Source organism: Macrobrachium rosenbergii, chromosome 23 (assembly GCF_040412425.1).
Source record: "Macrobrachium rosenbergii isolate ZJJX-2024 chromosome 23, ASM4041242v1, whole genome shotgun sequence".
NCBI classification, from domain to species: domain Eukaryota; kingdom Metazoa; phylum Arthropoda; class Malacostraca; order Decapoda; family Palaemonidae; genus Macrobrachium; species Macrobrachium rosenbergii.
The window spans coordinates 31,333,626-31,357,649 of record NC_089763.1 but is presented as its reverse complement, the minus strand read 5'-3'; the positions used below and the strand labels follow the sequence as shown (position 1 = coordinate 31,357,649).

At 36.9% G+C, this 24,024-nt stretch overlaps 1 protein-coding gene and 1 long non-coding RNA gene across 2 annotated transcripts in view; both read left to right on the top strand.

Annotated features, from left to right (window-relative positions):
- The window catches only part of LOC136851068 (prestalk protein-like), a 31,393-nt gene extending 13,404 nt beyond the window's left edge, over positions 1-17,989 (top strand). Inside the window, exons 7-22 of the mRNA XM_067125038.1 lie at positions 838-969; positions 1,285-1,416; positions 1,615-1,743; positions 2,131-2,259; positions 5,326-5,457; positions 6,420-6,551; positions 6,911-7,045; positions 7,662-7,781; positions 9,428-9,559; positions 9,875-10,006; positions 10,207-10,335; positions 10,723-10,851; positions 13,897-14,028; positions 15,025-15,156; positions 15,517-15,651; positions 17,853-17,989. Of these exons, the coding sequence (XP_066981139.1) occupies positions 838-969; positions 1,285-1,416; positions 1,615-1,743; positions 2,131-2,259; positions 5,326-5,457; positions 6,420-6,551; positions 6,911-7,045; positions 7,662-7,781; positions 9,428-9,559; positions 9,875-10,006; positions 10,207-10,335; positions 10,723-10,851; positions 13,897-14,028; positions 15,025-15,156; positions 15,517-15,651; positions 17,853-17,989 (2,099 nt within the window). The remainder of the gene's footprint in view (positions 1-837; positions 970-1,284; positions 1,417-1,614; positions 1,744-2,130; positions 2,260-5,325; positions 5,458-6,419; positions 6,552-6,910; positions 7,046-7,661; positions 7,782-9,427; positions 9,560-9,874; positions 10,007-10,206; positions 10,336-10,722; positions 10,852-13,896; positions 14,029-15,024; positions 15,157-15,516; positions 15,652-17,852) is intronic.
- A 1,157-nt stretch (positions 17,990-19,146) lies between these two features.
- LOC136851196 (uncharacterized) lies at positions 19,147-22,444 on the top strand. Its single transcript, XR_010856803.1, has 3 exons — positions 19,147-19,277; positions 21,195-21,326; positions 22,316-22,444. It is a non-coding gene; the product is annotated as an uncharacterized lncRNA (long non-coding RNA).
- The last annotated feature ends 1,580 nt before the right edge of the window (positions 22,445-24,024 follow it).

Below are 24,024 nucleotides of genomic sequence, written 5' to 3'. Positions count from 1 at the left end.
ATTTCCCATTCTATCCTACCATCTGGCTATAAATATTCCCCTTAGAGCAGAATATCTGCTCACCTTGAAGGTAATCATTGTCGCTATCTATCGTCGTTTCTAAATCGGGCAACGGTTCGAATCCTGCCAGGGCCAAAGGACTTATCAATTATAATTCCCCTTGGGTGTAAATTATTCCCAAGGTATAGAGAACTGAATATGAAATTACCTTTGTGGTTTCATAGCTGTGAACATAAAAAAGGTCTTTAAGCTTTATTTTTTGTCATTTTAACGTTAATGCCATCACCATCTTGGTTAATAAGGTTTTATCTTTTGCACCCTTTCATTAAATGATCCTCTTGAGAAAAATATTTTAGGAATAATTGCTTTCCAACTATTTTGAGGTACTGTTTATGGACTTGTAGATAAATCAGGAGATTTCAACCGTGCCAAAAGTGATTTTTCATGTCTCAATACCGTTTAGGAACAATGACAACTACAGAAGGAACACAAATTATTTTGAACAATTCCCTAAGTCTAGATCTCAAACTAACTTTATGAGTCTCTTGGTTTTGAGACTGATGTTCAAGTACAAACATTCATACCCTCTTCTAATGCGTCCATCAGCAGTTTACTTGTCCAAAGTGTAATCTCAATAATTATGTGAGATCCACAAAAAGATTACTGAAGGCTGACACAGATTCCCATCTGGGAATCAGCCATAGAACTGGTTATAAAGTGAATAAAAAAAGAGAAAGAAATAAAAATAGAGCAGTCAACCATCAGGGAACATAAATCTCAGTGCAAAGCTAAATTTTCTTATAAGTACGATCGAATCATTTTGAACCATTTCCACAGATTGTCAGGCACTGAACCATTGTAAGAACAGAGGTGGTACATGTAGAAGTAGCGCCGAATGCGGTAAAGGTCAAATAATAATTCCACGTGGATGTTCTGGCTTTGAGTGCTTCTGTTGTGCTCCAGAGAATGGTTAGTTTCAAGTTTTATTTCTCTATATATGAATCTCTTAATTCTCTACAAATATAAGTGGCATTTGGCAACAAAAAGAAAGCCCAAAATAATTTCCGTGAATATCTCACAAAGATTCACTACTATCTGCTATTTTAGAGAATACCCCTTGCTTTACTAAATTTCAATGGTGTGCACCTACATTTATACTAACTTATGAAATAATTTTGGCTATATTCTATTTAATCGGTAAGAAAATTAGGCGTTTTATGGATGCGAGTTATTTCTTTTGAATATATTTTCCTAGCTTTCTAATACATCTTTTCAATTGTACAGGATGCGCCACCACCAATATATGCCTCCAAAATGAAGGATATTGCAACAGGGGTCAGTGCAATCAGTTAACAGAAGAAGAGATTGCCAATGGCTGTGCTAGTCCAGGGTGTAAATGCTGTGCACCTCTGACAGGTCGGTTGAAATGGCCAGTTTGATCAAAATTTGTGTACAATTTATACAATACTTCAGTAGATGTAACATTTGTTTCTGTTACTGTCAAGAAAACAATACTTGATAAAAAGCAATTTTTTTCACCATGGATATACTGTAATCTCTGTTGTAGTAGTTATATCATCCGTAAATCAAAGTAATTGTGCAAAATCACCACAGTTTGTGTGCAGTCACTCCAATGCAAAGAAGCAGGAGGTATGTGCAGCAGAAGTAGCCAGTGTAGTGACGATGGTACACTGATTGCAAACGGATGTTCTGGCAGTGGGTGCGTGTGCTGTGTTCCAGGAGGTTAGTATCTTGTTTTGTTGTATGTATAGCTGATTCTATAGGTACTCTCAAGGTCTAGTCACTTCATACTATATAGGAAGGAAATGCAGTTTTAGATTATTAGAAAAAAATGCTCTGAAATAGTCATGTAGCGTCTGACAAAAATTCTATTATTCTGAAGTATAGAAAATATTCAAAGCTTTCTACATATCTATGCCATCAATAAATAAATGTCATAAATAAAAATGTCAACTTGAAAGTAACCTTAATTGTTAATAAATCTTCAGATAATTTAAACTGCTTCTATATTTGACTGAAGGAGTTAAATAACAAAGGGGGAAATCAGTGATATGACAATTTTTCTCTTAATTTTGTTTTACGTTGGATATATAATTCTGAATTTTACAGGATGCAAAGACTCGGGTATGTGTTCCCCAAATGGAGGACACTGTACCAAGGACCAATGTAATTCTGATACTGAAGTAGATATTGGAGGATGTAACGGTTCTGGTTGCAGATGCTGTGCTCCTAAACCAGGTATGTTCAGCTAGGAAAATATTAAAAGACTGAGAATCCAGAATAATAAATAAAGCTCTCTCTCTCTCAGAAATGTATACGATTCCTTTAAAACCAATGAAAGAAAGATACTTTTGAAATTAGAGCCCGCCCCCCCTCCACAGAACAAATGGAAAGTTATGAAGCTTTCTGCTATAGCCTATCTCCAAGTACATTATTTTAAGTTTCTATTAGGCTATTTTTCATTTTACATTTCTTGTATTTTAAGACTGACTGCTGGAGTTAGATACAGCCATAGCTAACAACTCGGAGGAAATCAGATGGATTGACCAAATCCGGGCTATAACCTTCAGAGAGGCCAGGGATGCTGGTGCATCCTTCATTTCACGCTCCTGGATAGCTAAATACATTAAAAGAGATGAATCCTTTGTTAAAAGAAACTGGAACAAAAATTCATATGACTGTCATCGCAAAAAGAGTGAGAATCTTGGAAGGCCTGAAGTCCTTTCTCAGGAGTCAAAAGACATCATAGCTGCGGCAGTGGGTAGGCCAGGGAAGTCTTTACGTAAATTGGCGCTTGAACTAAAAACAAAAAGGGGAAAGAGAAGAAGTTATAGTATTGTATATCGTAAGTTCAAAAAATCTGGCATCAAGCCATTTCATGTTATCAGCAAGCCCAACATCCCTCAGCAACAGAGAGAAGACCATGTATGGTTTTGTGGTTCATTTCTTAAAGATTGGGATGAAGCTGACTTTCTCCATGTTGCCACATCAGATGAATTCTTCATTTACACAGTCAGGAACCCAAATCATAAAAATGACATCATTTGGGCTGCAAAGTTGGATGATGTCAGCGATGACGTGTGCTATCCCCAAGTTGTGAAATTTCCTGAATGTTTGGGAATTTTTCTCTGTTTCACAGCCAAAAGGTTAATGTGGATCATCAAAGAAAAAGGACAGTCATGGAATGGCGAATACTTCAGAGAAACTGTGCTTACTGTAGGAGTATTTCCTTTCCTCAAAGATCCTGAAAATGTGTCATCTGCTGAAGAAGTCACATTTTTGCAAGAAAAGGCACCATGTTTCAAGCTCTTCAGACACAGGAGCTGCTTCGAAACAGTGGCATAGATTTCTTCTCGTCAAGTAAATTTGCAGGTAGCTCCCCTGACATTAATGTGTGTGAAAACACTGGTATATCTTAAAGGATCGTGTTGAAGCGCGCACAGTGAACTATGATGGTATACCAAGCCTCGACGACCTGCGAAGAGAGGTGACCGAAGTGCTCAGGGAAATGGAGTTTGAGTCTCAGTTTTTTTCGCGATTTGCTGATCATACCCCTCAAGAATGCAGGCTGTGGTACAGGCAGAAGGAGGCCACACAAAATATTAAATACTCAGAGAGAAACTTAAATGAATACCTGTTCTGAATTACTTTTCTTTTTGTCCATATCAATTTTAGTTTATGCTGTGGGGGCGGCTCTAATTTCGAAACCCTGTATATGTGTATGTATATATATATATATATATATATATATATATATATATATATATATATATATATATATATATATATATATATATATATATATATATATATATATATTTATATATAATCATTATGTACAAATTTTGTATCACATCCAATTGATTTATATACAATCATTAGGCTACAAATGTTGTTTAACATCCAAATCACACTAAATAGGAATATCCCCGATATATATATATATTATATATATATATAAATAAATAAATAAATACATATATATATATATATATATATATATATATATATATATATATATATATATACATACATACATATATATACTATCTTTTCCTGAAAATGTTTATGACCAGTTCTTTGGTGAAAGCTTCTTAACATCTTCTGTGCAGTTCTTCAACAATGAAAAAATACTTTTAAAGCCCTTGAATAAATATTACTTATTATAAGACAGAAAAAAACTGATTTAGATTTCCTCTACAGCGTGTAAGGAGCTGGACCCATGCACAAAAGCAATGGGTAAATGCAGCAACAGCGGTTCTTGTGGGGCAGATGAGAGAATTATTGCAAACGGATGTTCCGGCGCAGGGTGCGTTTGTTGTGCTCCTGATGATGGTTCGTAATCCCTTTTGTTCTTTGTATTAAGCTTTTCCTTGAGTGCTTTCACGACGTACAATAGAATATAGGATTTAGGCCAAAGGCTAAGCACTGGGACCTGTAAGGTCATTCAGCATTGAAAGGGAAGTTAAGAGTAAAAAGGTTTGAAAGGTGTAAAAGGATGAAAACCTCGCAGTTGCACTATGAAACAATCGTTAGGAGTGGGTGGTGGAAGAGAATATGAATGGAGGTACAGTAAAATGAATGAAAGGGGGTTGCAGCTAGGGGCCGAAGGGAAGCTGCAAAAAACCTTGAGTAACGCCTACAGTGCACGGCATGAGGCGCACTGACGGCACATTACCCCCCCAAAAAAAGGGTTTTCATGACGTACTATTTTCATAATATGACAGAAAAGCAGTTTAATTACATCATAAACTACTGAATTAGGAAGAAAAGCTCTGAAATAGTCAGGCAGTGATGGTCAAAAATTATGCTGTTATCCAAAAATGTTAAAAATAAAAATGCCATTGCAAAAGTAATCTTACGTGACAAACCTCCATATTTTGATTATTTCTTCCTATGCCACCATCTTGGATGTGATAAATTTGTTAAGATATCTCTTAAATTGATTGTTAAGTGTAAAGAAAAGGTCAGCTTAGGTTGGGAACTATGTGGAATTGCTGTTAAATACAAGATATCCAGAAAATATTCAAGTGCAGGCTATAGTATAGGGTATTTGTTCCTTACTGGACTTTGCTATTGGTCAGAAAGGCCAGTTCTACAAAGTGTCACTTAAGCTGAGGCGTTAATGTACATATTACCTTTTCTTGATAATGTTTAGGACTTACTCTCTTTTGAAATCTTATACCTCTTTTAGTAAACATCTGCCGCAGATTCATTCAGCATTAAACAAGATACTTTAAAGCCCATAAGAATTCTTTTTTACAATATGGAAAACTAATTTGCATCTGCTGCTTTCCTGTGAAGGGTGTGATGAGCTGGACACATGCACAAAGGCCAGAGGCAGATGTACCACCAGCGGTTCTTGTGGGATTGCTGAAATTGTTATTACAAACGGGTGTTCCGGCGCAGGGTGCATGTGTTGTGCTCTTGATGATGGTTAGTATCTCGTTTTGCAGCTTGAATGAATGTTTTTCTTAAGTGCTTTCATGACGTATAGCAGGATATAGGATTTAGGCCAAAGGCCAAGGACAGGGGGCCCTGTAAGGTTATTAAGCGTTGAAAGGGAAACTAGGAGTAGAAAGGTTTGTAAGGTGTAACAGGATGAAAACCTCACAGTTGCACTATGAAACAATTGTTAGGAGAGAGTGGATAGCAAGATGGAACAAAGGGAATATGAATGGAGGTACAGTGATGGGCATGAAAGAGGTTGTACCTCGGGGCCGAAGGAAGCTTGCAAAGAACCTTAGGTACTGCCTACAGTGCACCACATGAGGTGCACTGACTGCACCATCCCCCTAATGGAGTTTTCATGAGGTACTACTGTCATTATATAAAGGAAAAGCAACTTAATTATATCATAAACTACTGAACTAGGAAGAACAGCCCTCAAATTGTCACGCAGGTAATTGTCAAAAATTACGTTGTTATCCAAAAATGTTAACAATAAAAATGCCACTGCAAAAGTAATCTTATGTGACAAATCTCCAAATAATTACTGGCTACATTAGTGATAATGTAGTGTCTTCCTCATTTTAAATATTGAGATTTCATTATAGTAGGTAGAACTCTCTCTCTCTCTCTCTCTCTCTCTCTCCTTCTCCATCAAAATGTAAACAATCCCTTCAGACCATCAAAATATAGTATATATATATATATATATATATATATATATATATATATATATATATATATATATATATATATATATATATATATATATAATATTTATATATGCCTATAATCTTTCGTGGTAACGTTAAGGACTTACTTTCTTTGAAAATCTTATGCCTCTTTAAGCAAACATCGGTTGCAGATTTCTTCACCATTAAAAATTAAGACGAAATATTCTTGTTTGCAATATGGAAAACCTAATCTGCATCTTCTGTTTCCCTGTGAAGGGTGTCATGAGCTGGACGCATGCACGAAAGCAATGGGCAAATGCAGCAACAGCGGTTCTTGTGGGGCAGATGAGAGAATTATTGCAAGAGGCTGTTCTGGCACAGGGTGCGTTTGTTGTGCTCCTGATAACGGTTAGTATCTCCTTTTGTTGTACATGGAACTAATCAGCTCTACGCAGTTTCAAGTGTACTTGAAATTTTGCAATTTTAAAAACTAATTAACCATTTAGCTAGACTGAAAAGCACTGAAATAGACACGTAGGAAACTGAAAAAAAAAATCTGTACAGAACCTTCAAAGTTTAATGTCATCACATAATGTTAAAAATGAAAATGGCAGTACAAAAGTCATTTTGTCTAATCAACGTCCAAACAATCTAATTTACTTCTGTATTTCACTGGAAATGTTAACTAACACAAGTTGGTACATCAGTGGCATCAAAACGTTTCTCTTAATTTTGTTTTGTTTTAAATTTAATTCTGCATTTTACAGTATGCTATGACGACTCGGGTATCTGTTCCAAATATAATGGACACTGTACCATGGACCCATGTGATGCTGACACAGAAGAAGAGATAGCACACGCATGTGCAGGTCCCGATTGCATGTGCTGTGCTCCCAAACCAGGTTTGTCTAACTGGTCAAGTTTTAAAAAAAGAGAATCTTGGATAGTAATAAATCTCTCTCTCTCTCTCTCTCTCTCTCTCTCTCTCTCTCTCTCTCTCTCTCTCTCTCTCTCTCTCTCTCTCGTCTTGAATGATGGCAAGGCACAGTCCATGATGAGTCCACAGCAAAGTCCCTCTGCAATAGAGTTAAACAATACACGCCAGTAATGGAAAATATAACACATACAATGACTCGAGGCTGCACTGATGGTGCCAAGGACTCAAGGAATGAATGGACACTTTACACTGGAACACAGAATATTGGCAATGGCACAAGGACAAAGCGAAATACTGGCACTCAGTAAACACTTCTAATGGCAAACTGTCGTGACGGAAAGGTCTTCACTCATACATTACCCTAGGGGAAGCGGGTCTCAGACGAGTACTGACGAGGGGCAATCACACGAATGGCACGGCACACTAATCACTTAGACGGTCCATTCCGAGGATGACTGTAGAATCGGAGTCGAGTCTGGGGTCGGGTGTGGACAGGGGGGTAGGGGGGGGAAGGGGCCTCTCAGCACCTCTCATGCACGTACGACTGCTCTGGCTAACTGCAAAGATCTCTCCTATCCTAGCCCCTTTTAAGACCTCTGCCGAGTGTGTTGACCGTGTGCAGAGATCTATCGAGTATGGTGACCGTGTGCCAAGATGTGTCATTTTCCAGGTGTACCGGCCATCTGCTTGTATCTCCCCAGGTATCCTGTGGAAAGACAATTCAGCCAGCTCAATCTGCCTTTAGAATGGTTGCTTTAAGCAGCTTAGCTGGGCTAAGCTGCTTAAGGGAGTGGCACTCAGCCTCTTATCTTTGCCCTTTTCGACCGTGCCATCTAAATATCTGTTTCAGGTAAAGGAAGGGGACAGATTGAAATGTTGATAACTTTTAGTGTCGATATCTAGGTCAACTGGGATCGGCTATGCAGCGACGATTCTACTTTCAATACACTAAGGGCAAACTAAAGGTTGGCTGTGCAGCAACTTCTTGTAACTTATAATATATATATTTGTATATATATATATATATATATATATATATATATATATATATATATATATATATATATATATATATATTATATATTTGTATATATATATATATATGTATATATATATATATATATATATATATATATATATATATATATATATATATATATAAATATATATATATATATATATATATATATATATATATATATATATATATATATATATATATATATACACAGTATGTATATATATATGCCAACACTATGTAACAAAAATTCTGTGAAATTCCACAACTCATGTCTTTTCTATCCTTTGTCCTCCACAAATTCCCAATCATCACTATCATCCCTTCCCATAGTTCTCATCAGAGCAAGTCTGGGTCTTCTTACTCTTCTAGTGCCCACAGATCCCAGCGAACACTCACACCTTCTTCTCCCAGGGGCTGTACGAAGGACAAGTCCAAGCCATCTCATCTCCCTTTCATAATTATCTTACCTACCTATGGAACTCCATTTGGTAGCATTTCCCATTCTATCCTACCATCTGACTCCAAATATTCCCCTAAATGCAGAATATCTGCTCACCCTGAAAGTAATTAATGTCGCTATCTATCGTCGTTTCTGAATCGGGCAACGGTTCGAATCCTGACAAGGGCAAAGGACTTATCAATTATAATTCCCCTTGGGTGTAAGTTATTCCCAAGGTATACAGAACTGGATATGAAACAACCTTCGTGGCTTAATAGTTGTGAACATAAAAAAGGTTTTAAAGCTTTATTTTGTCATTTTAACGTTAATGCCATCACCATCTTAGTTAATAGGGCTTTTTATCTTTTGCACCCTTTCATTAAATGATCCTCTTGGGAAAAACATTTTAAGAATAATTGCTTTCCAACTAAGCTATTTTGTAGTACTGTTTATGCACTTGTAGGTAAATTAGACGGTTTCACCGTGCCAAAAGTGATTTTCACGTCTCAATACCGTTTAGGAACAATGACAACTACAGAAGGAACAGAAATTATTTTGAACAATTCCCTAAGTCTAGATCTCAAACTAACTTAATGAATCTCTTGGTTTTGAGACTGATGTTCAAGTATAAACATTCATACCCTCTTCTAATGCGTCCATCAGCAGTTTACTTGTCCAAAGTGTGATCTCAATAATTATGTGAGATCCATAAAAGATTACTGAAGGTTCCCATAGATTCCCATCTGGGAATCAGCCTTAAACTGGCTATAAAGTGAATAAAAAGAATAAAATTAAAAAGAGCAGTCAACCATCAAAAAACATAAATCTCAGTGCAAAGCTAAATTTTCTTATAAGTACGATCAAATCATTTTGAACCATTTCCACAGATTGTCAGGCACTGAACCATTGTAAGAACAGAGGTGGTACATGTAGAAGTAGCGCCGAATGCGGTAAAGGTCAAATAATAATTCCACGTGGATGTTCTGGCTTTGAGTGCTTCTGTTGTGCTCCAGAGAATGGTTAGTTTCAAGTTTTATTTCTCTATATATGAATCTCTTAATTCTCTACAAATATAAGTGGCATTTGGCAACAAAAAGAAAGCCCAAAATAATTTCCGTGAATATCTCACAAAGATTCACTACTATCTGCTATTTTAGAGAATACCCCTTGCTTTACTAAATTTCAATGGTGTGCACCTACATTTATACTAACTTATGAAATAATTTTGGCTATATTCTATTTAATCGGTAAGAAAATTGGGCGTTTTATGGATGCGAGTTATTTCTTTAGAATATATTTTACTAGCTCTCTAATACATCTTTTCAATTGTACAGGATGCGCCACCACCAATATATGCCTCCAAAATGAAGGATATTGTAACAGGGGTCAGTGCAATCAGTTAACAGAAGAAGAGATTGGCAATGGCTGTGCTAGTCCAGGGTGTAAATGCTGTGCACCTCTGACAGGTCCGTTGAAATGGCCAGAGTTTGATCAAAATTTGTGTACAATTTATACAATACTTCAGTTGATGTAACATTTGTTTCTGTTACTGTCAAGAAAACAATACTTGATAAAAAGCAATTTTTTTCACCATGGATATACTGTAATCTCTGTTGTAGTAGTTATATCATCCGTAAATCAAAGTAATTGTGCAAAATCACCACAGTTTGTGTGCAGTCACTCCAATGCAAAGAAGCAGGAGGTATGTGCAGCAGAGGAAGCCAGTGTAGTGACGATGGTACACTGATTGCAAACGGATGTTCTGGCAGTGGGTGCGTGTGCTGTGTTCCAGGAGGTTAGTATCTTGTTTTGTTGTATGTATAGCTGATTCTCTAGGTACTCTCAAGGTCTAGTCATTTCATACTATATAGGAAGGAAATGCAGTTTTAGATTTTTAGAAAAAAAATGCTCTGAAATAGTCATGTACCTTTTGACAAAAATTCTATTATTCTGAAGTATAGAAAATATTCAAAGCTTTCTACATATCTATGCCATCAATAAATAAATGTCATAAATAAAAACGTCAATTTGAAAGTAACCTTAATTGTTAATAAATCTTCAGATAATTTAAACTGCTTCTATATTTGACTGAAGGAGTTAAATAACAAAGGGGAAATTAGTGATATGGCAATTTTTCTCTTAATTTTGTTTTACGTTGGATATATAATTCTGAATTTTACAGGATGCAAAGACTCAGGTATGTGTTCCCCGAATGGAGGACACTGTACCAAGGACCAATGTAATTCTGATACTGAAGTAGATATTGGAGGATGTAATGGTTCTGGTTGCAGATGCTGTGCTCCTAAACCAGGTATGTTCAGCTAGGAAAATATTAAAAGACTGAGAATCCAGAATAATAGATAAAGCTCTCTCTCTCTCAGAAATGTATACGATTCCTTTAAAACCACTGAAAGAAAGATACTTTTGAAATTAGAGCCCGTCCCCCCTCCACAGAACAAATGGAAAGTTATGAAGCTTTCTGCTATAGCCTATCTCCAAGTACATTATTTTAAGTTTCTATTAGGCTATTCTTCATTTTACATTTCTTGTATTTTAAGACTGAGTGCCGGAGTTAGATACAGCCATAGCTAACAACTCGGAGGAAATCAGATGGATTGACCAAATCCGGGCTATAACCTTCAGAGAGGCCAGGGATGCTGGCGCATCCTTCATTTCACGCTCCTGGATAGCTAAATACATTAAAAGAGATGAATACTTTGTTAAAAGAAACTGGAACAAAAATTCATATGACTGTCATCGCGAAAAGAGTGAGAATCTTGGAAGGCCTGAAGTCCTTTCTCAGGAGTCAAAAGACATCATAGCTGAGGCAGTGGGTAGGCCAAGAAAGTCTTTACGTAAATTGGCGCTTGAACTAAAAACAAAAGGGGAAAGAGGAGAAGTTATAGTATTGTATATCGTAAGTTCAAAAAATCTGGCATCAAGCCATTTCATGTTATCAGCAAGCCCAACATCACTCAGCAACAGAGAGAAGACCATGTATGGTTTTGTGGTTCATTTCTTAAAGATTGGGATGAAGCTGACTTTCTCCATGTTGCCACATCAGATGAATTCTTCATTTACACAGTCAGGAACCCAAATCATAAAAATGACATCATTTGGGCTGCAAAGTTGGATGATGTCAGTGATGACGTGCGCTATCCCCAAGTTGTGAAATTTCCTGAATGTTTGGGAATTTTTCTCTGTTTCACAGCCAAAAAGTTAACGAGGATCTTCAAAGAAAAAGGACAGTCATGGAATGGCGAATACTTCAGAGAAACTGTGCTTACTGTAGGAGTATTTCCTTTCCTCAAAGATCCTGAAAATGTGTTATCTGCTGAAGAAGTCACATTTTTGCAAGAAAAGGCACAATGTTTCAAGCTCTTCAGACACAGGAGCTGCTTCGAAACAGTGGCATAGATTTCTTCTCGTCAAGTAAATTTGCAGGTAGCTCCCCTGACATTAATGTGTGTGAAAACATTGGTATATCTTAAAGGATCGTGTTGAAGCGCACACAATGAACTATGATGGTATACCAAGCCTCGACGACCTGCGAAGAGAGGTGACCGAAGTGCTCAGGGAAATGGAGTTTGAGTCTGTTTTTTTCGCGATTTGCTGATCATACCCCTCAAGAATGCAGGCTGTGGTACAAGCAGAAGGAGGCCACACAAAATATTAAATACTCAGAGAGAAACTTGAATAAATACCTGTTCTGAATTACTTTTCTTTTTGTCCATATCAATTTTAGTTTATGCTGTGGGGGGCGGCTCTAATTTCGAAACCCTGTATATGTATATATATATAATATATATATATATATATATATATATATATATATATATATATATATATATATATATATATATATATATATATATATATATATATATATGTGTGAAATTTTTATCACACCATGATTTATATACAATCATTAGGCTACAAATGTTGTTTAACATCCAATTCACACTACTTCAGGAATATCCCCGATGGGGAATTATAGCTATATATAAATAAATAAATAAATATATATATATATATATATATATATATATATATATATATATATATATATATATATATATATATATATACATATATACTATCTTTTCCTGAAAATATTTATGACCAGTTCTTTGGTGAAAGCTTCTTAACATCTTCTGCGGAGTTCTTCAACAATGAAAAAATACTTTTCAAGCCCTTGAATAAATATTACTTATTACAAGACAGAAAAAAACTGATTTAGATTTCCTCTACAGCGTGTAAGGAGCTGGACCCATGCACAGAAGCAATGGGTAAATGCAGCAACAGCGGTTCTTGTGGGGCAAATGAGAGAATTATTGCAAACGGATGTTCCGGGGCAGGGTGCGTTTGTTGTGCTCCTGATGATGGTTCGTAATCCCTTTTGTTCTTTGTATTAAACTTTTTCCTTGAGTGCTTTCGACGTACAATAGAATATAGGATTTAGGCCAAAGGCTAAGCACTGGGACCTGTAAGGTCATTCAGCATTGAAAGGGAAGTTAAGAGTAAAAAGGTTTGAAAGGTGTAACAGAATGAAAACCTCGCAGTTGCACTATGAAACAATCGTTAGGAGTGGGTGGTGGAAGAGAATATGAATGGAGGTACAGTAAAAGGAATGAAAGGGGGTTGCAGCTAGGGGCCGAAGGGAAGCTGCAAAAAACCTTGAGTAACGCCTACAGTGCACGGCATGAGGCGCAGTGACGGCACATTACCACCCCCAAAAAAGGGTTTTCATGACGTACTATTTTCATAATATGACAGAAAAGCAGTTTAATTACATCATAAACTACTGAATTAGGAAGAAAAGCTCTGAAATAGTCAGGCAGTGATGGTCAAAAATTATGGTGTTATCCAATAAATGTTAAAAATAAAAATGCCATTGCAAAAGTAATCTTACGTGACAAACCTCCATAATTTGATTATTTCTTCCTATGCCACCATCTTGGATGTGATAAATTTGTTAAGATATCTCTTAAATTGATTGTTAAGTGTAAAGAAAAGGTCAGTTTAGGTTGGGAACTATGTGGAATTGCTGTTAAATAGAAGATATCCAGAAAATATTCAAGTGCAGGCTATAGTATAGGGTATTTGTTCCTTACTGGACTTTGTTATTGGTCAGAAAAGGCCAGCTCTACAAAGTGTCACTTAAGCTGAGGCGTTAATGTACATATTACCTTTTCTTGATAATGTTCAGGACTTACTCTCTTTGGAAATCTTATCCCTCTTTTAGTAAACATTGGTAGCAGATTCATTCAGCATTAAACAAGATACATTAAAGCCTATAAGAATTCTTTTTTACAATATGGAAAACCTAATTTGCATCTGCTGCTTTCCTGTGAAGGGTGTGATGAGCTGGACCCATGCACAAAGGCCAGAGGCAGATGTACCACCAGCGGTTCTTGTGGGATTGCTGAAATTGTTATTACAAACGGGTGTTCCGGCGCAGGGTGCATGTGTTGTGCTCCTGATGATGGTTAGTATCTCGTTTTGCTGTTTGTATCAAAGTTTTTCCTCAAGTGCTTTCATGACGTATAGCAGGATATAGGATTTAAGCCAAAGGCCAAGCACAGGGGGCCCTGTAAGGTTATTCAGCGTTGAAAGGGAAACTAGGAGTAGAAAGGTTTGTAAGGTGTAACAGGATGAAAACCTCACAGTTGCACTATGAAACAATTGTTAGGATAGAGTGGATAGCAAGATGGAACAAAGGGAATATGAATGGAGGTACAGTGATGGGGATGAAAGAGGTTGTACCTCGGGGCCGAAGGAAGGTTGCAAAGAACCTTAGGTACTGCCTACAGTGCACCACATAAGGTGCAATGACTGCATTACCCTCCTAATGGAGTTTTCATGAGGTACTACTGTCATAAAATAAAGGAAAAGCAGCTTAATTATATCATCAACTACTGAACTAGGAAGAACAGCCCTCAAATTGTCACGAAGGTAATTGTCAAAAATTACGTTGTTATCCAAAAATGTTAACAATAAAAATGCCACTGCAAAAGTAATCTTATGTGACAAATCTCCAAATAATTACTGGCTACATTAGTGATAATGTAAAGTGTCCTCCTCATTTTAAATATTGAGATTTCCTTATAGTAGGTAGAACTCTCTCTCTCTCTCTCTCTCTCTCTCTCTCTCTCTCTCAAAATGTAAACAATCCCTTCAGACCATTAAAAGAGTATATATATAATATATATATATATATATATATATATATATATATATATATATATATATATATATATATATATATATATATATATATATATATATATATATATATATATATATATATATATACATATGCATATAATTTTTTTGGTAATGTTAAGGACTTACTTTCTTTGAAAATCTTATGCCTCTTTAAGCAAACATCGGTTGCAGATTTCTTCACCATTAAAAATTAAGACGAAATATTCTTGTTTACAATATGGAAAACCTAATTTGCACTTTCTGTTTCCCTGTGAAGGGTGTCATGAGCTGGACGCATGCACGAAAGCAATGGGCAAATGCAGCAACAGCGGTTCTTGTGGGGCAGATGAGAGAATTATTGCAAGAGGCTGTTCTGGCACAGGGTGCGTTTGTTGTGCTCCTGATAACGGTTAGTATCTCCTTTTGTTGTACATGGAACTAATCAGCTCTACGCAGTTTCAAGTGTACTTGAAATTTTGCAATTTTAAAAACTAATTAACCATTTAGCTAGACTGAAAAGCACTGAAATAGACACGTAGGAAACTGAAAAAAAAAATCTGTACAGAACCTTCAAAGTTTAATGTCATCACATAATGTTAAAAATGAAAATGGCAGTACAAAAGTTATTTTGTCTAATCAACGTACAAACAATCTAATTTACTTCTGTATTTCACTGGAAATGTTAACTAACACAAGTTGGTACATCAGTGGCATCAAAACTTTCCTCTTAATTTTGTTTATGTTTTAAATTTAATTCTGCATTTTACAGTATGTTATGACGACTCGGGTATCTGTTCCAAATATAATGGACACTGTACCATGGACCCATGTGATGCTGATACAGAAGAAGAGATAGCACACGCATGTGCAGGTCCCGATTGCATGTGCTGTGCTCCCAAACCAGGTTTGTCTAACTGGTCAAGTTTTAAAAAGAGAGAATCTTGGATATTCTCTCTCTCTCTCTCTCTCTCTCTCTCTCTCTCTCTCTCTCTCTCTCTCTCTCTCTCTCTCTCTCTCTCTCGTCTTGAATGATGGCAAGGCACAGTCCATGATGAGTCCACAACAAATTCCCTCTGTAATAGAGTTAAACATCACATGCCAGTAATGGAAAATATAACACATACAATGACTCGAGGCTGCACTGATGGTGGCAAGGACTCAAGGAATGAATGGACACTTTACACTGGAACACAGAACATTGGCAATGGCACTGGATAAAATGGCACAAGGACAAAGCGAAATACTGGCACTCAGTAAACACTTCTAATGGCAAACTGTCGTGATGGAAAGGTCTTCACTCATACTTTACCCTAGGGGAAGCGGGTCTCAAACGAGTACTGACGAGGGGCACGGCACACTAATCACTTGGACGGTTCGTTCCGAGGATGACTGTAGAATCGGAGTCGAGTCTGGGGTCGGGTGTGGACAGAGGGGGGGGGGAGGGGCCTCTCAGCACCTCTCACGCACATACGACTGCTCTAGCTAACTGCAAAGATCTCTCCTGTCCTAGCCCCTTTTAAGACCTCTGCCGAGTGTGTTGACCGTGTGCAGAGATCTACCGAGTATGGTGACCGTGTGCCAAGATGTGTCATTTTCCAGGTGTTCCGGCCATCTGCTTGTATCTCCCCAGGTATCCTGTGGAAAGACAATTCAGCCAGCTCAATCTGCCTTTAGAATGGTTGCTTTAAGCAGCTTAGTTGGGCTAAGCTGCTTAAGGGAGTGGCACTCAGCCTCTTATCTTTGCCCTTTTCGACTGTGCCATCTAAATATCTGTTTCAGGTAAAGGAAGGGGACAGATTGAAATGTTGATAACTTTTAGTGTTGATATCTAGGTCAACTGGGATCGGCTATGCAGCGACGATTCTACTTTCAATACACTAAGGGCAAACTAAAGGTTGGCTGTGCAGCAACTTCTTGTAACTTATAATATATATATTTTTGTATATATATATATATATATATATATATATATATATATATATATATATATATATATATATATACCAACACTATGTAACAAAAATTCTGTGAAATTCCACAACTCATGTCTTTTCTGTCCTTCGTCCTCCACAAATTCCCAATCATCACTATCATCCCTTCCCATAGTTCTCATCAGAGCAAGTCTGGGTCTTCTTACTCTTCTAGTGCCCACACATCCCAGCGAACACTCACACCCTCTTCTCCCAGGGGCTGTACGAAGGACAAGTCCAAGCCATCTCATCTCCCTTTCATAATTATCTTACCTACCTATGGAACTCCATTTGGTAGCATTTCCCATTCTATCCTACCATCTGACTCAAATATTCCCTAAATGCAGAATATCTGCTCACCCTGAAAGTAATCAATGTCGCTATCTATCGTCGTTTCTGAATCGGGCAACGGTTCGAATCCTGACAGGGGCAAAGGACTTATCAATTATAATTCCCCTTGGGTGTAAGTTATTCCCAAGGTATACAGAACTGGATATGAAACAACCTTCGTGGCTTAATAGTTGTGAACATAAAAAAGGTTTTAAAGCTTTATTTTTGTCATTTTAACGTTAATGCCACCACCATCTTGGTTAATAGGGCTTTTTATCTTTTGCACCCTTTCATTAAATGATCCTCTTGGGAAAAACATTTTAAGAATAATTGCTTTCCAACTAAGCTATTTTGTAGTACTGTTTATGCACTTGTAGGTAAATTAGACGGTTTCACCGTGCCAAAAGTGATTTTTCACGTCTCAATACCGTTTAGGAACAATGACAACTACAGAAGGAACAGAAATTATTTTGAACAATTCCCTCAGTCTAGATCTCAAACTAACTTTATAAATCTCTTGGTTTTGAGACTGATGTTCAAATATAAACATTCATACCCTCTTCTAATGCGTCCATCAGCAGTTTACTTGTCCAAAGTGTGATCTCAATAATTATGTGAGATCCATAAAAAGATTACTGAAGGTTCCCATAGATTCCCATCTGGGAATCAGCCTTAGAGCTGGCTATAAAGTGAATAAAAAAGAATAAAATTAAAAAGAGCAGTCAACCATCAAAGAACATAAATCTCAGTGCAAAGCTAAATTTTCTTATAAGTACGATCGAATCATTTTGAACCATTTCCACAGATTGCCAGGCACTGAACCATTGTAAGAACAGAGGTGGTACATGTAGAAGTAGCGCCGAATGCGGTAAAGGTCAAATAATAATTCCACGTGGATGTTCTGGCTTTGAGTGCTTCTGTTGTGCTCCAGAGAATGGTTAGTTTCAAGTTTTATTTCTCTATATATGAATCTTTTAATTCTCTACAAATATAAGTGGCATTTTGCAACAAAAAGAAAGCCCAAAATAATTTCCGTGAATATCTCACAAAGATTCACTACTATCTGCTATTTTAGAGAATACCCCTTGCTTTACTAAATTTCACTGGTGTGCACCTACATTTATACTAACTTATGAAATAATTTTGGCTATATTCTATTTAATCGGTAAGAAAATTGGGCGTTTTATGAATGCGAGTTATTTCTTTAGAATAAATTTTACTAGCTTTCTAATACATCTTTTCAATTGTACAGGATGCGCCACCACCAATATATGCCTCCAAAATGAAGGATATTGTAACAGGGGTCAGTGCAATCAGTTAACAGAAGAAGAGATTGCCAACGGCTGTGCTAGTCCAGGGTGTAAATGCTGTGCACCTCTGACAGGTCCGTTGAAATGGCCAGAGTTTGATCAAAATTTGTGTACAATTTATACAATACTTCAGTTGATGTAACATTTGTTTCTGTTACTGTCAAGAAAACAACACTTGATAAAAAACATTTTTTTTACCATGGAAATATTGAAATATCTGTTGTAGTAGTTATATCATCCGTAAATCAAAGTAATTGTGGAAAATCACCACAGTTTGTGTGGAGTCACTCCGGTGCAAAGAAGCAGGAGGTATGTGCAGCAGAGGAAGCCAGTGTAGTGACGATGGTACACTGATTGCAAATGGATGTTCTGGCAGTGGGTGCGTGTGCTGTGTTCCAGGAGGTTAGTATCTTGTTTTGTTGTATGTATAGCTGATTCTCTAGGTACTCTCAAGGTCTAGTCATTTCATACTATATAGGAAGGAAATGCAGTTTTAGATTTTTAGAAAAAAAAATGCTCTGAAATAGTCATGTACCTTTTGACAAAAATTCTATTATTCTGAAGTATAGAAAATATTCAAAGCTTTCTACATATCTATGCCATCAATAAATAAATGTCATAAATAAAAACGTCAATTTGAAAGTAACCTTAATTGTTAATAAATCTTCAGATAATTTAAACTGCTTCTATGTTTGACTGAAGGAGTTAAATAACAAAGGGGGAAATTAGTGATATGGCAATTTTTCTCTTAATTTTGTTTTACGTTGGATATATAATTCTGAATTTTACAGGATGCAAAGACTCAGGTATGTGTTCCCCGAATGGAGGACACTGTACCAAGGACCAATGTAATTCTGATACTGAAGTAGATATTGGAGGATGTAACGGTTCTGGTTGCAGATGCTGTGCTCCTAAACCAGGTATGTTCAGCTAGGAAAATATTAAAAGACTGAGAATCCAGAATAATAGATAAAGCTCTCTCTCTCTCAGAAATGTATACGATTCCTTTAAAACCAATGAAAGAAACTTTTGAAATTAGAGCCCGTCCCCCCTCCACAGAACAAACGGAAAGTTATGAAGCTTTCTGCTATAGCCTATCTCCAAGTACATTATTTTAAGTTTCTAATAGGCTATTCTTCATTTTACATTTCTTGTATTTTAAGACTGAGTGCCGGAGTTAGATACAGCCATAGCTAACAACTCGGAGGAAATCAGATGGATTGACCAAATCCGGGCTATAACCTTCAGAGAGGCCAGGGATGCTGGCGCATCCTTCATTTCACGCTCCTGGATAGCTAAATACATTAAAAGAGATGAATCCTTTGTTAAAAGAAACTGGAACAAAAATTCATATGACTGTCATCGCAAAAAGAGTGAGAATCTTGGAAGGCCTGAAGTCCTTTCTCAGGAGTCAAAAGACATCATAGCTGAGGCAGTGGGTAGGCCAAGAAAGTCTTTACGTAAATTGGCGCTTGAACTAAAAACAAAAAGGGGAAAGAGGAGAAGTTATAGTATTGTATATCGTAAGTTCAAAAAATCTGGCATCAAGCCATTTCATGTTATCAGCAAGCCCAACATCACTTGGCAACAGAGAGAAGACCATGTATGGTTTTGTGGTTCATTTCTTAAAGATTGGGATGAAGCTGACTTTCTCCATGTTGCCACATCAGATGAATTCTTCATTTACACAGTCAGGAACCCAAATCATAAAAATGACATCATTTGGGCTGCAAAGTTGGATGATGTCAGCGATGACGTGTGCTATCCCCAAGCTGTGAAATTTCCTGAATGTTTGGGAATTTTTCTCTGTTTCACAGCCAAAAGGTTAACGTGGATCTTCAAAGAAAAAGGACAGTCATGGAATAGCGAATACTTCAGAGAAACTGTGCTTACTGTAGGAGTATTTCCTTTCCTCAAAGATCCTGAAAATGTGTTATCTGCTGAAGAAGTCACATTTTTGCAAGAAAAGGCACAATGTTTCAAGCTCTTCAGACACAGGAGCTGCTTCGAAACAGTGGCATAGATTTCTTCTCGTCAAGTAAATTTGCAGGTAGCTCCTGACATTAATGTGTGTGAAAACATTGGTATATCTTAAAGGATCGTGTTGAAGCGCACACAATGAACTATGATGGTATACCAAGCCTCGACGACCTGCGAAGAGAGGTGACCGAAGTGCTCAGGGAAATGGAGTTTGAGTCTGTTTTTTTCATGATTTGCTGATCATACCCCTCAAGAATGCAGGCTGCGGTACAAGCAGAAGGAGGCCACACAAAATATTAAATACTCAGAGAGAAACTTGAATAAATACCTGTTCTGAATTACTTTTCTTTTGTCCATATCAATTTTAGTTTATGCTGTGGGGGCGGCTCTAATTTCAAAAACCCTGTATATGTATATATATATATATATATATATATATATATATATATATATATATATATATATATATATATATATATATATATATATATATATGTGAAATTTTTATCACACCATGATTTATATACAATCATTAGGCTACAAATGTTGTTTAACATCCAATTCACACTACTTCAGGAATATCCCTGATGGGGAATTATAGCTATATATAAATAAATAAATAAATATATATATATATATATATATATATATATATATATATATATATATATATATACATATATATATATATACATATATACTATCTTTTCCTGAAAATGTTTATGACCAGTTCTTTGGTGAAAGCTTCTTAACATCTTCTGCGGAGTTCTTCAACAATGAAAAAATACTTTTAAAGCCCTTGAATAAATATTACTTATAACAAGACAGAAAAAAACTGATTTAGATTTCCTCTACAGCGTGTAAGGAGCTGGACCCATGCACAGAAGCAATGGGTAAATGCAGCAACAGCGGTTCTTGTGGGGCAAATGAGAGAATTATTGCAAACGGATGTTCCGGCGCAGGGTGCGTTTGTTGTGCTCCTGATGATGGTTCGTAATCCCTTTTGTTCTTTGTATTAAACTTTTTCCTTGAGTGCTTTCACGACGTACAATAGAATATAGGATTTAGGCCAAAGGCTAAGCACTGGGACCTGTAAGGTCATTCAGCATTGAAAGGGAAGTTAAGAGTAAAAAGGTTTGAAAGGTGTAACAGGATGAAAACCTCGCAGTTGCACTATGAAACAATCGTTAGGAGTGGGTGGTGGAAGAGAATATGAATGGAGGTACAGTAAAAGGAATGAAAGGGGGTTGCAGCTAGGGGCCGAAGGGAAGCTGCAAAAAACCTTGAGTAACGCTTACAGTGCACCGCATGAGGCGCAGTGACGGCACATTACCCCCAAAAAAAGGGTTTTCATGACGTACTATTTTCATAATATGACGGAAAAGCAGTTTAATTACATCATAAACTACTGAATTAGGAAGAAAAGCTCTGAAATAGTCAGGCAGTGATGGTCAAAAATTATGGTGTTATCCAATAAATGTTAAAAATAAAAATGCCATTGCAAAAGTAATCTTACGTGACAAACCTCCATATTTTGATTATTTCTTCCTATGCCACCATCTTGGATGTGATAAATTTGTTAAGATATCTCTTAAATTGATTGTTAAGTGTAAAGAAAAGGTCAGTTTAGGTTGGGAACTATGTGGAATTGCTGTTAAATAGAAGATATCCAGAAAATATTCAAGTGCAGGCTATAGTATAGGGTATTTGTTCCTTACTGGACTTTGTTATTGGTCAGAAAAGCCAGCTCTACAAAGTGTCACTTAAGCTGAGGCGTTAATGTACATATTACCTTTTCTTGATAATGTTCAGGACTTACTCTCTTTGGAAATCTTATCCCTCTTTTAGTAAACATCTGCAGCAGATTTATTCATTAAACAAGATACATTAAACAAGATAGGGCAGGCACTTAAAGCCTATAAAAGTTTCTTTTTACAATATGGAAAACCTAATTTGCATCTGCTGCTTTCCTGTGAAGGGTGTGATGAGCTGGACCCATGCACAAAGGCCAGAGGCAGATGTACCACCAGCGGTTCTTGTGGGATTGCTGAAATTGTTATTACAAACGGGTGTTCCGGCGCAGGGTGCATTTGTTGTGCTCTTGATGATGGTTAGTATCTCGTTTTGCAGTTTGTATGAATGTTTTCCTTAAGTGCTTTCATGACGTATAACAGGATATAGGATTTAGGCTAAAGGTCAAGCACAGGGGCCTGTAAGGTTATTAAGCGTTGAAAGGGAAACTAGGAGTGGAAAGGTTTGTAAGGTGTAACAGGATGAAAACCTCACAGTTGCACTATGAAACAATTGTTAGGAGAGAGTGGATAGCAAGATGGAAGAAAGAGAATATGAATGGAGGTAGAGTAATGGAGATGAAAGGGGTTGTATTGTAGCTAGGGGCCGAAGGGAGGCTGCAAAGAACTTTAAGTAATGCCTACAGTGCACCACATGAGGTGCAATGACTGCGTTACCCCCCCCAATGGAGTTTTCATGAGGTACTACTGTCATAATACAAAGGAAAAGCAGCTTAATTATATCATAAACTACTGAACTAGGAAGAACAGCCCTCAAATTGTCATGCAGGTAATTGTCAAAAATTACGTTGTTATCCAAAAGTGTAAACAACAAAAATGCCACTGCAAAAGTAATCTCATGTGACAATCTCCAAATAATTCTAAGTGGCTACACTGGTGATAATGTAGTGTCCTCCTCATTTTAAATACTGAGATTTCATTATAGTACGTAGAACTCTCTCTCTCTCTCTCTCTCTCTCTCTCTCTCTCTCTCTCTCTCTCTCTCTCTCTCTCTCTCTCTCAAAAATGTAAACAATCCCTTCAGACTGTTAAAAGAGAGTATAATAAATATATATGCATATAATTTTTCTTGGTAATGATAAGAACTGGCTTTCTTTGAAAATCTTATGCCTCTTTAAGCAAACATCGGTTGCAGATTTCTTCACCATTAAAAGTTAAAAGGAAGTATATGCTCTTGTTTACAATATGGAAAACCTAATTTGCATTTTCTGTTTCCCTGTGAAGGGTGTCATGAGCTGGACGCATGCACGAAAGCAATGGGCAAATGCAGCAACAGCGGTTCTTGTGGAGCAGATGAGAGAATTATTGCAAACGGATGTTCCAGCGCAGGGTGCGCTTGTTGTGCTCCTGATGATGGTTCGTAACCCCTTTTGTTCTTTGTATGAAACTTTTTCCTTGAGTGCTTTCGCGACGTACAATAGAATATAGGATTTAGGCCAAAGGCTAAACACTGGGACCTGTAAGGTCATTCAGCGTTGAAAGGGAAATTAAGAGTAGAAAGGTTTGAAAGGTGTAACAGGATGAAAACCTCGCAGTTGCACTATGAAACAATCATCAGGAGAGGGTGGTGGAAGAGAGTATGAATGGAGGTACAGTAAAAGGAATGTAAGGGGTTGCAGCTAGGGGCCGAAGGGAAGCTGCAAAAGACCTTGAGTAACGCCTACAGTGCACCGCATGAGGCGCACTGACGGCACATTACCCCCCCTAAAAAGGGTTTTCATGATGTACTGTTTTCATAATATGACGGAAAAGCAGTTTAATTACATCATAAACTACTGAATTAGGAAGAAAAGCTTTGAAATAGTCAGGCAGTGATGGTCAAAAATTATGTTGTTATCCAATAAATGTTAAAAATAAAAATGACATTGCAAAAGTA